A 14,295-nucleotide genomic window follows, 5' to 3' on the forward strand; every position below is an offset into this window, starting at 1 on the left:
CTTCCAACTCAGTATATTCTGTGATTATATTAAAAACTTAATTAAAATGAGAGGAAAAAAAAAAGCGAGCCTGTTCTTATTAATATATTCAAGAACAATTATTGTTCAGAAGTTTTTTTAGGTGTAATGGTTGAAAAGCTTTAATAACATGCTTTGATATATTAACACATAGAGCTGCTATGTAAATGTCCTTTTCAAGGACAATTACATTATTTGTAATCATCAAGAACAGGCCAAGAAGATTGAATTAATAAATAGGGAATGTCTACTGAAATTTTTCCTTGAAGATGAGGCAACCGCTCTTGCTGCATCTCCTGCCTGTCTACCATCTCTAACAACCCCAAAAGGCCTGTGCGTGCCCTTCACAGCACATGCCCCCACATGTTATTAGAACAGCAAAATTTTTATACAGAAATGAAAGACCATACACCGTGGCTTGCAAGATACTTTTTCCAATGGTATGCTACTCCATTAGATTTGGTATCTACGAAGAGATCTCAAGCTGAGGCACTTCCCAGGCTGGCTCCAGAAGAACAGTTAACCTAAAAATCATGGCTCTGAAACTAATCGATGTGAGTAAGTGAATATCTCTGAAATGTAGCACACTTAATAAACATGTTGAAAATTAAAAAGTTATTTGAATTCCAAATAACTGTAAAATTAATGGCAGAAATACAGGGCATCCTTAGGGAATATCTGTATTTGCTCGTAGAATTTTAGTAAACAAAAGTATTAATAATTATTTAAAACCATTTGATTACATAAATAAAATTAATTTCTTTTATAAAATAAACATCTAATAATATTAAACAGATAACGATATTGCAAATAATAAATTAAAAGACCTTGAAGTCATGACTCACCTGTTCTCCAAAAACATACAAACACACCTTCCTGCATATTACTGCAGAAGCAGCATTATGTATAATAATGTTATAGAATTAAACTTTTAAAAAACTAACGAAAGAAAGAGGAGGAAAAATTAGTAAGACTGGTGATTTCAACATGACAGTCCAAACAGCTGGTCAATATTCTCCTGTAAACAGGCCTTTGTCACAGGAGAAAGCACAGCAAGGAACACATTCACATGATAAAGCAGACCTAAAATTTCATTTGAAAACCTCAGTGAAAGTGTGGTTATAGAAAAATTTAGGACAAAACAGATTAATATATTCAGTTACCTCTATACTAAAATAACCTCTGTCTACATAGTCACCGAGGAAGAGGTATCTTGTGTTAGCAGGTGATCCTCCCACTTCAAACAGCTTCATTAGATCAAAGAACTGGCCATGAATATCACCACACACTGCAAGCAAAAATTTTGTTCAAATTAATTTTAAAAAAATCTAACAGAAAAGTTACTAAGTTATAGTTAAGTAAACAGCCACAAAGTACTTCTAATTAAGAGGAAAGGCAGGTATAAAGTAGGAACAACAGAAATTTTTGAAGGTTCCCCATTTGCTTTTCATTAAGATGCTGTCTTCGCCCCCGTGGCAATGCTGATGATAGCCCTATTTAAGTCTAGCAGATTGTGGACTATTTTTCCAACACAGTTAATGCACTGAGCATTGTGGTCTTGAAAGCTGTCAGCAACTCTTCACTGTCCTTCCCAACCCCTTAGGTATCTTTGCAAATTCTCCTTGGTGTGTGTATTTGAAAATGCCTGCTGCTTTGCAATGATTCCCTTGAGTCCATGAGAACTTGAAAAAAAGTGGAGAGTGCTTTTTTTTCTGAGTCAGACTAACACACCTTTTAATATCACCATATCTTCTCTTTGCTCAGTTACTTTTCTCCTTCAAATAACCATGTTCACTATTTCAACAGTGGATTTTTCACGTACTTTTAGAATATGAGAGGACAAGACCAGTGGTCAGCAACCTAAGGCAGAAGTGCCAAAGATAGCAGATGGGATGTCTTGGAAGAGCACACAGCAAAGCCAGGTCATCTCACAATTAAAAAAAGTAATTAAAAATTGCACAGAAGAGACAACTGCTCCAATCTCCTCTTTCCCACAGGAGTTCCCAGTTAGTAGAAGTCAGGAGCTCCCTTTTCACTTCTGCATGAAGTATTGCTGATAACCATTAACAAGAACTTGAGAGACTATGCTTTTCATTGATGCAAAATGTCACTGATCAACTGACAAATAGCATCTTCTGACTTCTTAGAGTTTATCTGTAAATTCTTTGGGGGGAAAAAAAGTTGTTCTAATTTTGGAAAGAAATACTGGATATGGCACACCACACTTCAAAGGTTATTATTCTCTTAGCTCAGGCCATTTGTCATGACAACCTACAAAATATTAGGCTGAATAGAATGTGTCCACTTATATGTTCTTTTTTAAAAATTTCTACTCAAACACTGAAAGAACTTTCATTCTTTTTCAATTGCCAATATACCAACTACCTGAACAAACAGAAATATAAAAATTCTAAACAAATTGTAGTTTTGAGCTTTATCTGGAACTGCAAAAGACTGAGCTCAGAGACAGCCACTTAGTGGTTTCCACCATTTCAACCCCTCATTGTTTAGAAAACATCAGTAAGAATAATGATGTACTGTTTTAATGTCTTCATTTACCCGATACTAAGTGATGCGGATGCCCTAAAAGAAGCTTTCAGACACTAATTTTACGTATGTCCATTTAGAAGAAACCACATTCAGATTAAAGAAAATCTGATTTGAACACAAAAATCAAATCTACTTTCATTATCATAAATAACAGATATGCAACATAAACTACTTTCTGTGAGTCTAGATTGTTTATAAATAAAAATACTAAAGGACACCAATTCCACCTTTCATCAGGTCAAACAGAAATAGAACTCGTCAAACTATGAAAATACTCCAAAAAAACCTAAGAATCAGTTTTGTATCCCAGTGGATCTGGTCCTAGTGTCAAAGATGCTAAAACAATCTTTAAACACTTTCCAGTACTACTAGTCTCACAAGAACGTGGTTTTACATGCAATCACCAGTCTTGCTTACAGTTGAACTATAAAGGTGCATTTTTCACTAAGAATCTCAGTTCACAGTATTTGCTTCAAATCACAGCAAGTGGCTTCTCTTCACATATTTAGATTTCAGGATTATCCCGAGTTCAGGTAGATGCCTTTATTCCTACTTACAACATTGCAGGAGTTAGAAATCCATAATTCAACATAATTTAACTACTTCATTTTTTAACCAATTTTAATACCAATCATACTGGTTTTTTCAATAGGTTTAATGCCTTCGTTTTGCAAAACAATGTGCAGACTGTCAATCAAATGCAGTTGTGAGGGATAATTCAATAACAGTAACATGGAAATTTTATTTAGCCATTTTAAGACAAATTCTACTACTGAAAAAGTCTGGGTTTTTTTCAAATTTAATTATTTGTGAAATTATCTAGAAATATTACCTGTAATTGGAGCTTCAACTTCTATCATAGTTTTTTCCCTCCGTAATATTGCAGCACCCTCATTGATGATTCTAAGTGCAATTTCTTCATCCACTCGACCTTCTTTTATCAAGTGGTTCTTCAAAATGTCAACCCTTGGTCTTCCATCTGTGTCAAACACTTCTTCAGACGTTAAGCGATGCGTTGGTGGAAAAGGGACAGCTAAAATTTAAAAAGAAGAAACAGCAGTCTAACAGTGCTATTTTAAAAACATAGTCCATCTAGGATTGGATCTATCATGGAATAGCTGCTATCCCAAGTAGCAAACTTTTTTTTAAATCACCCAAATTTATCACATCATTAAAATCTGGATAGAATAGTGCTGTGTACATATTTTAAAAAATAAACATCTACAACACGCAAGGTTGTAGAAACTATAACGCAGAGTTAGAAGGCACAATAATATGTACAAAATTTGGAAGGGTTAAAACTGGCTTTGCAGAGGGAAATAATCTCTGTCCATTATACTGCCATTCTTTGAAGGACTCATCAGGTATTGGTAATGCAGGATATTCATTTAATATCCACTCAGACTTGCAAAAGCATTTAAAAATTTCCTATCATCAAAGCCTCAGGGGAAAAAACCACCAAAAAACCTCAACCAAACAAAACACCACGCCAAATCAAATCCAAAACCAGCAAGAAAAGGATACAATACTGTTTGAAAGACGAGAAATAAAAGGAGATAATAAGTAGTGGCTGGGAACCAAAGCAGGCTCAGTAACTGTCCAGACAGAACATCTGATGGCCATGAATTCAAACAATGGCAGTTCATTTACTGCACAAATGAAATATGGATGTTGGACATGGAAAAAGAGGATACTTCAAACTGCCACTAAACATTGTGTCAGAACATGATCTCACTCACGCAGGATTTTACAGGAAATAAAACTAATCTGACCCTATCCCCTCCTCAAGCCAACCACTGCTGAAAGAACAAACTAAATGAGGAGCAAAACCATTCTGTTTCTCTCCATTTAAAACTTAAAACAGAAAAATGGGAGAAGCACATCTACTCAAAGATAAGAATAGACTTGTAGATAGATTATTCTTACTTATTTTCTTACTCTCCAGAGTTAAACTTTACATTCCAAAAATGAATGCTTAAATACTAAAACATTTGATGACTTCACTTAAATTGATTTCTAGGTTACTAGTTACTAGTAAAACATCGCTAGTCTTCTCTTTAATGGAATAATAAAAATCTATCAATAAAACCACTGATGCATAAATCACATACATATATATTCACTGAAATTAAATTAGACTAGAAAATAAAATGGAGAATTTTCTACTATTCTTCCTATAAACGTTTCTAAATAGGAAGAGGCTGAAAAATGTGCTTTTATTTTCCACAGTGTAGAACAACTTTGGCACTTTATTTTCAGGCAGAAAGTGTTTTACTAATAAAAGAGAGATTACATGTGTTTCCTTTAGTCTCCTCTAGTAGTGATTGAAGTTTCACTAGGAAATGTTAAAATTCTGTGTAGTCCAAATGTTAATAAACTTAACTGAGTGAGGAAATCAAAAGACAATTACTTCTGTTCCATGTAAAATTGTTTAAAAACCTAAATCTGGCTCTGAAAAGAGAAATTAACTATTCTGACAAAATAAATTTAATTTTTAGAAGCACTTCATTATGATCGGGCAAGCACCAACTCCAGTATTCACTGTTTTTCTGAACTTGACTTTCCAACCATCTTATTATCTCAATGTTACTTTTGCATTATTTCAAAGTTTATATTAATCTGTACATAAATTACCTTTAGGCCCTTTATTCCCTCACTTTTTTTAACACATTATTTGTGAGCCCACAACTGCCTTCAGCAATGCAAAGTTGAGCTCATCCTTTTATGAGACCAGACAATTCACAAAGTAGATTTCTCCTGCTTTAATTGCTGCAAAAGCATTAGAGATCACACACACCTTCCCAGAATCAAAGTCAATCACCTCCAAGTTCTGTGAGAACTGTGCTTCATTAGTGCCAGTATTATTCCTAGATAAGATCTACTTAAGTGAAAGATGACTTTTTTTCTTTTTGGAGGTTTTTTGGGTAGAAGCAGGGTGTGGTAGAAAATGGTCTGTTAAGGTGACCACCTGTTCTTCATTCTCTTAAATGCAAATCATTACTGATTTAGGACTACCAATGGCTGCAGATTCAAAAAGATGGTGTTGACCTCTTCCTTATGACAATTCAGACTTTTCAAGAGTTCTAAGTCCATGGTAAATGAAATTTGCTTCTCTTAATGAAGTTCTTATATCTACTTAATGTATTTCAGATCAGATTAGTACAAAAATTAATTTTAACAAACTATAGCTTTGAGTTTCTCTATCAAGTTACATTTTAATCCAGTGTCAAGATCTGTCTCATTTTATTTGAACTAATATACTTATGAAGATTTAAATTTAAAACTATATCCAGGGGTTTGTTATCCATAATGCCCAAGACCCACAAATGTAGTATAAGAAGTAATTAAGCATCTTTAAAGTTATATTTGCCTCATGAAAAAATGAGTCTTAAAAATTCACTCCTCAGAATTTAACAAAATCCTTTTCACACATGTATTTTCCCATTGCTAGAGAATGATTTTTTGAGAATAATCTTCAGAGAAGGTACAATAAAACATGGCTAGAGATTTTATCTGTACCACCCAGTAAATAAAAAGTAACACTTACTACAAAAAGTGTTTCTTTCCATTTTATACTTTAATTTTGGTCTCAGCAATAGTTAACACTGTATCAGAGTGCATACCTTTGAAAAATATTACAAACAACATCTTTTAATAGGTTAAGGATGATAATTTTTGAAGCATGTAGACAATTTCGGCAAACTAATGGGTTTAATTAAACCTTTGATGAAGTAGTCATAGAATGTTATAGCCTAAGGAAAAAGAATTGCAGCATGATGTGTTCCAAGACAGAAATATAATCTATGTTTCAAAGTCTTTGTGCATAACCTGTGCTCTCGGGACTGCAACAGAATGGTAATTAAGAGGAATTACCCTAAGGAAATAACATGGTATTGGGCATTAAGGGATTCCCTTCTACCATTCCCAGCAAAGCCAAACAATAGAAAAGCATTTAGAGATGCAACTCTAAAGTAATACATACTGCAGTACAAAATAAAAGACATATCCTATTAGTAAAAGTATAGATGTTAATAACAAACATAACACATCATGATTTACAACAATGTCCAAGATTTTTCTGAAACAAACAATTGCTTACTAGTGCAAATGAATCAATTTCACTTCAGAAATACATAGATATAGATGTTACAATTTTAACTGTATTGATCCAAACATTTAAACAGTAATTCTGGGGGAAAAAAAAGTGAGTAGTTTGGGGAATTTTTTAATAAAATATTTTGATGTTTTTATTACTACTTGTATAAGTATTAACAAAGAGGGGGAAAAAATCACCTTTCCTTTATACTGAAGTATCACTATGAGATATCAAAAGCAAAACCTCTGAACTTCTTCTACACCGACCTTCTACAAGCTTCTGGGTTTATACCTTACAATAAAGCATGCAGTGGAGATCCAAAGGTTAGCACCAATTTGAATGGACACATTCCCAGTACATAGTAAAGAGGTTCAAAGTAGAAAAACTACATTAGTGTGGCACTTTACCCAATACAATAATCCCTGCTGAGAGGTGCAATATGGCAACTAACACAAACACGCTACTTCCAGACCCAAAGCAGATCTCACATTGCCTAGTAACTGAGTACAACAGTAGCTGCTAATAAAATCTTACATGTAGATACTGTAAATTTAAACCACGCTGATACATATGCCCATTGTAATAACCTCGGTTAAATCTGGCTTGTATCACAGACACCCTGTTGGAACAGGCTCATGAAACAAGACAAGATCAAAGCCTCTGGAGTATTGTAGGAAAAAGCATCAGGGATTAACTGCACAAGGTACTGTACTTCCACAAGCAAAGCTTAAGACTATAGAACTTAAATAATTCTTTTTCTCTGACAGAGAAAGAAAATTAGCCATTTTTCCTCAATAATTAGAAGCCTGTGACATGTTTCATGAACTTCATGAAAGCTCAACTTTCATTGAGCTGTTATACAAAGCTCAATGTCCCAGATTGCATTTTCTGTTTTAAGAATGGTTTTGATTTCAAAGATAAAGTCTCAGCTCACATTACTAGAGCTGCTGAACACAGACACTCTCTTTGTAAAGAATTTGTTGCTTTGGTGATAGGTATACATGAAACAGCATATATAATGTTTGTCTCCACCAAGTGATATCATATATCAATACAACCATGGTGTTCTGTGACAAGAAAGGCCAGCATCCTTCATTTTGTCAGCAGGTTTATTACCATGATAGCAGAGTTGTCTGTGGGTTTTCTGTGATTTAGTCAGGTTTTGTGGGCCTTTGGTTTTATAAATGCATTGCTGTCTATGTATTGTCACTCAGAAGAATCACAAAGCCTAACACCTACCACATCTTTCAGTCTGTCCCTGGCGTTTTCACACCTCTGCCAACATCTATAAAGAAGGAAAAGATGTAGCGCCCATGACTGCTATGAGGACAGAATATATCCAATTATCCTTCTGCATTTGGAAGAACAGATTTGAAAAAAATAGCATAAAGACATCACAGATGGTCTGTGGACCAGCAACCTTGAAAATACTAGATAAGCACAAATACACAGCAGTGTCTACTGGAATCAGAAAGCTACAATCAATAGCTGACAAAAACCACATCACCCTATTCATCCCAAACAAGAAAGCACAGATTCAGCTAAGTCAGTTTCTTTACAAAAACTATCCCAAAGTTTCTTTGAATGGAAGGTTCTTGCTAATAAGCTAATAAGCAAGCATTCTAGGAGCAAGAAAAATGACCCTGTAAACCTTGAAACCCTACAACAGCACTGCAGGCACTATTTATTTCATCCTCACTTATCATGTACTTCCAGTCTTATAAATTTCACTGAATTTTAGATCTCAAATGAAACTATACACCTAGTATGCCAAGGTGCATTCACTCATCTTTTATACTGTCTGTGTAGTTTTTCAATTAACTTGGTTGATGTTTCTGGAAGTTCCTCTCAGGAAAAATATAATTATTTGTTTGAAAAGTATTTAAAAGATACTCCTCCCATTAAATGGCCACAGATTACTATGCCAAAAGATTACTTAGTGCTTAAATGTGCTTCTGACAATGATGGATGCATAGTTCTTTCCCTCCCCCTATTCTCTTTTCCAAACAGGGTGGTTTAAGGATTTTCCCTAGTTTCATCCAGACCACCACGTTTACGATCACTGATAGACCTATTTTCCACTATTTTTTCCAGATCCTGAATAGACGCTTTCACAGTTTTTGCCTCTACTGCACCTTATTGCTATGAAATCCACAATTTTAATTACATGTTATATGAAAAAGTATTTCACCTTTTCTATTTTGTTTGGTACTGCATTTCTATTTTTCACAGGGACACAACAACAACTGTTTCTTCCTACTCAACTTTTCCATTAAATACCATTCATAAGGTAAGCAGTATCTAACTCTATCCCCTATTCAAGCACCCCTTTTCCAAGTCAGAGATTTCTCATCTTTGTCACTCCACCTTGCCTGAAAGCCACTCTGTGCCTCTGAACATATCTATAGATAAAGAAGAAGATCAGGAAGATGGAACAAAATTACATGTTGTTGCTCAAGATGCACATATAAATGGCATGTTGGTGCAACCTCTTTTTTCTAAACCGATCATCTAGTAATCCCTGAATTCCTATCAGACTGTTTGACTGGCACTGTACTAATATTTCCAGAATATTATCCATACAGATCCTAATATTTCTTTCCCAAGTTCATCACCTTCTATGTTTAAGCAAGAATTGTTTTGTTCTTTGTAGAGTCTGCTCTATCTGAACAGCATCTTCTTTACCCAGCCTCTCAGTCTAACAAGAGGTTCCTGAAACATCTCTGGAAGTTTGCTATCCTGAATAAGTGTCACTATATGCCATTCACTCTGTTTTCTAAAGAACTTGTCAACACATTTAAAGAGCACAGATGACAGATGTTAACCTTCCTCTACCATGGGAGTTTATTACCTATTAACATCCTTTCTTTGCTAACTAATTTTGATCCAAAAGAGTATATTTCCTCTTTTGTTTACTTTAAAGGCTTCAATGAAGGAACCTGATGAATAGTTTTGCCTGGATCAATAAGCTTACTGGCTCCTTCAAAATATTCTAACAATTTCTCTTAATTTTCATGTATGAGAACTGTACCAACTCCTCTTTAATACTATCTTTCCCCAGGGATATAGTTAGTCCACTCTTTCTTACAAGTGCCATGAATCTGTTTAAATTAAACTTATTGATCTACAGCTCTCCAGTTCAACCTAGAATTTAAAAAAAAATGCTGCTCTGCTCCACCTCTCTGACTCAGAAGACAAGTTACGCCACCGGCTATGAAAAATAAATCCACAATTTTGCACCCAAAACCCCAAAGAATTCCTTTAAAAGCACCAGACAAATATCTTCTGATTCTGGGATATTTTTTTTGGAACATTGCTTTTGTTGATACGTTTTGAAATCACTTCCATTTCAACGAGAGAATTCTTTGGTCCCATTCAGCAGTAAGAACTGATTCATGCGCGAAAGAGTCCTTAATTCCTTACACAATAAACACACATGTAAGTAGCTGCCTGATTTTTGTGCTCTGGCCTTACCTTCCAACCCTCAACTGCCAATTTGCCCTACTGAAATTGAGGCAGGCTTCCATTTTTGGGTGGGGTTTTTTGGGTTTAGTTGCTGTTACTTCAAGTTTTATCCACTCTATCCCCTAAAACAAAAAAAGACCAGTTGAACACTTACTTGTCAGAATTCAGTTCCATGCCACCACCTCTCCCCCAAAACAAAACTGTGATTTTTTTAAATATGACCTTTTAATACTCTCTTTAGACTGCTGCTTTTCTGGATCATCATAGAATAATTTCTAGCCAGCAGGGTAAGTACCTTATAATATTTTTAAAACGGGCTTCATGCTGCATGTCAACTTTTAACCTTCTACCTTTTTTTTACCAGACTCTGAATTGTAAAGTTAAATACTGCAATGATTTCTTTTTCTCCTTACATGGACATAATTGCCCAAGAGTAGCTATTAGTGACTTAATTTAGGATCCTGCTCAAGGGTTACATCTCTATGGGTTTCTCTGAAGATTTGTTTCAATAAGCTTCCATTTAATATCCAAAATGACAGTTTGCCAATCAGACTGTACCATGACTTTTATCCAAAACAAAGGAATACTGAAGCCTTCCATTTCCAGAAGAACAGACATAATCTCCAAATTTAGCATTAGGTCAGCATGACAAGGTCCTGTGGATTGCTTCCCAAAGTCTACCAACACCCACACAGTGGACAAAGCACAACGCTGGGGAGGATAGAGCACATCCAAGTACAACTTTGGGGTGTAGTTACCCACAGGTGGGTCGGAGAAGCCCTGGTGCTTTGCCCTCAAAGAAAAGCCAATGAAGGCTCATCCCTGCCATGCCCAGGACCACTCTGTCAATCTGAGTTTACAAGCACTTCTTCCTCCCTACAAGTGAAAAGCACTTTAGCAGGATGTACTGAAACAGTTGTTTGAGTAGAAAAGATACATCCACAAATTTAAAGTTTGAAAGCCACATGCACTGAAAGGTCAAGAGCAATGACTGAAGTCAGTCAATTGTCATCCAACAAGAAAGGCAAACCCAAATCCAAAAGAACCACATACAGCACTTAGATATCAACAGCAGGTTAAAGAAAAAAGATTTTGACAGAACACAATAGAGGAACCTGCTATCTTCCACAAGGCAGTAAAACACTAAGTATCCTTCAAAGATGAAGAGGGTGCCTTAGAATACAGTGAATCAGGACGACAGGTACATTTTCTCTTCTTTATTAAGAAAAAAAAAAGCAGTAACAAAAGCCTCATCACAAGATATCTTTTGGGAACCAAATGCCAAAAGCTGACTTAGACATTTCAATTCCGTAGCTAACCATTAATTTATAGGAAACTTTACAAGTACAAATTACTTATGCAATTTAACTAAGCCATGAAAAAAGAAAATTTGAGCTTTTTATCTGCTTTAAAAGCAACCAGTGATCTTTGATGATATAATTCACACTTGGGAAAGGTATGTCAGATCAACACAGCTAGATTGTATAGACTGCATATCCAAACCCATTATTATGTTTATTATGTATATGTCTAATATGAACATATTACACTTGATAACCTTTCATATATTTCTCTAGATATACATACTTCCCACCAATTGCTAAATATATAGGTCAAAATAGGAAGGGGGACACATCCTAATCGTTATCCTACTTATTAAAAAATATTAGTTACTGATGATGCAATAATTTAACCATTTCTTCTTGGGTGAGCATCTCTTGCCCATTTCTGCTAACATATATTATCAGTGGTAAAGAATTTAATTTCTCACAGCAGCTGAAATGTAATTGATTCTGTTCTTTCTCCGCTCTTCCAGTAAAACAGAGGAAGAAAATAAAGCTTAAATAAAAGCAAGAGCAACAATACCAGTAACAGCAAGCTTTAAGTCTTGAATTCACACTTCCTCCCCAAAAGACTCAGCATATGGAAAGCATAAAGCTGAAATATGGATCAATACACAGATACACCAGATAATATTACTACATTTTTCTCCGTGGCTTTTCTCAAGAACCTGAGACATTATAAGTGACGTATTCATTGTACAACAAGCAAGAGTATGGGGAACGTTTCTTGGTATGTGAGAGGCAATGCATCTGCTTGTGAACAGGGACGTGACGCAGTTGTCACATTTCAAGGCGGTTTCAACAAATGTACTTATGTTGCACAGATGCTCCCACTCAGGACTGCATAACCTGCAATCTTGCACCTCTGGGGTCACTGTCTAAAATAAATATTTTCAACTGCACTGCACCTAATGGAGGAGGGGAGAACCAAACCACCCTGTCCTTCGCATCAATTACACAGATGGCTTGGCACAACTGGCCAGGCTTTCTCCAGAAGCCAGTGATTCAGCAGGATAGGTATGGATAGGACAGGTCAACAGAAGGTATAGGAAAATGCTGTATTAACTGGTTGTAATTATGTCAGATGAAGCCATCAAAGCCTGATTACCTTTACAACAGTTCTGCATCCTAAACACCCAGGTTCAAAGAAATACTGCAACCTCAGGCAGTAATTGTGTTAGAATGAAGCAAGTCCTAACTATAATTTTAAACAACCAGATGCATAGGTCACGTTTAACAAGCTGAATTATTAAGTGATTAGAAATCATCAGGCTTTTCACTGCATTATAAAGTATCTAATCACTTATTATTAATTCTTTTCCATTGTTTGAAGAACTTAATTTCTTAACACAAATTGCACTAAAGGTACAAAAATTCAGTGATTCTAAACACCACATATTAAAGCAGCACTAATGAGTACAAGTTTCCAATAGACTAGTTTTAATATTTTCTACTTCTACCCTTGCAATTTGTTCAAAAAAATCAACAGGTTAAGCAATCCAAAATGAGTTACAACTTAGTGCGAGCAAAGCTTTCCAACTTACTGGAAAACATGCCGATTTCCAAAACATACTATGGGATTCCAAGGCTTTAATTAAGACCTGCTGAAGAAAAATACATCCTTGTCGTTTCTCAAGGCCCCGTTATATAAAAAGTTAAATGACCAGATCACCACCCCTTCAAATTCACCAAGACCCTGCATTCCTAGGAACGTCAATCCTAAAAGCAGAGTGCTTGCACACAGTAGTGAATTCCAGCAGACTAGGCCTGCCATCACAACCGTCCACACTGCCACCATCAAACAGTTCAACATGAAAACTGCTGAGATCAAAATAAAATGATCTCTAATTTGAGCAAACACAACCTAGGAATTCTTTGAAGCTCTACCTATGCTATGCTCTTAACTGACAATTTAGATTTAACAAATATATTTTAGGATGCTTTGGTTGCAAAGGATTGTTCTCCCCACACTACTAATGATACATTTGATGGGATTCAGAGGAAAGAACTTCATATTTTACAGCATTTTTGTGGCTAATTTAAAACGTTTTACTTTTTCTTCTGAGAAGTATAACGTTTGACTTTTAAAGGCCCCCCGCGAGATTACCAAGGAAGGCCACAAAGAAATAGATCAAGGTGAATTTTCTCCATCAGAACTAGAACCTGAGAACAGCAGCCAATAGAAAGGGCGGCAGCACCTTCCCACTCGCTCTTTCCCGGCGCTGTCAGCTCCTGCAATCACCGGGCTCTGCCCCCCGCAGGCGGCGGAAAAGCCCCGCGGAGCCGGAGCCCGGCGGTGCCCCCGGCCGGCCCCGCACTCGCTCCGGGCAGCGCATCCGGGCGGGACGCGCCAGGCCCGCAGGCCTCGGGCACCGCTCCCGCCGCGGTCCCGCCGCGGCCCCGCCGGGCCCGCCCGCGCCCCGCTCGTCCCCCGCCTGCAGCAGAGCTCACCCCGGTGCTCCCCCGCCCGTGCGGGCATCCCACGCCCCCGCACGGCGCCGGGCAGCGCTCCCGTCCCCACCCGCGGGCAGGGCAGCCCGGCCCGCACACCGAGGGCAACGCTCCCCACGGCGGGGCCGCCTCTCCCTCTCCGGGCACTCGTGAGGGGGTCGCGGCCCGTCCCCGCGGGGCAGGGGGACGCTCACCCTTGACGGCGCGCTCGCTGGTGGCGTGGGGCGTCAGCAGCAGCACCTTGCTCCCCTCCTTGGCGGACATCGCTGGGCGCTGCCGGGCTCCGGCGGCGGTGCTGGGCGCGGCGGCGCCTTCGTCCGCCCGTCCGCCGGCGGCTGGCGGGGCGCGGCGGGGCGGGCGGGGGCGGCTACA

At 37.4% G+C, this 14,295-nt stretch overlaps 1 protein-coding gene across 10 annotated transcripts in view; it reads right to left on the minus strand.

The window, feature by feature from the left end:
* Positions 1 to 14,281, minus strand: part of PPP3CB (protein phosphatase 3 catalytic subunit beta) — a 53,267-nt gene extending 38,986 nt beyond the window's left edge. For 9 of the 10 annotated variants that reach the window (XR_003536931.1, XR_003536930.1, XM_027700254.1 and 6 more), the window contains exons 1-3: positions 14,118 to 14,281; positions 3,401 to 3,601; positions 1,182 to 1,306 (exon numbers count right to left, since the gene is read on the minus strand). Coding sequence is in view for 8 of the 10 variants with exons in the window: in XM_027700254.1 (XP_027556055.1) it covers positions 1,182 to 1,306; positions 3,401 to 3,601; positions 14,118 to 14,187 (396 nt within the window). In the remaining 2 variants the exon portion in view is untranslated. Of the gene's footprint in view, positions 1 to 1,181; positions 1,307 to 3,400; positions 3,602 to 13,016; positions 13,035 to 14,117 lie in introns of those variants that run through there. The other variant, XM_027700253.1, reaches the window with a different exon arrangement.
* Between the last annotated feature and the right edge of the window lie 14 nt (positions 14,282 to 14,295).

Source organism: Neopelma chrysocephalum, unplaced genomic scaffold, assembly GCF_003984885.1.
Source record: "Neopelma chrysocephalum unplaced genomic scaffold, ASM398488v2 Primary Assembly neopelma1_143, whole genome shotgun sequence".
Lineage (NCBI taxonomy): Eukaryota > Metazoa > Chordata > Aves > Passeriformes > Pipridae > Neopelma > Neopelma chrysocephalum.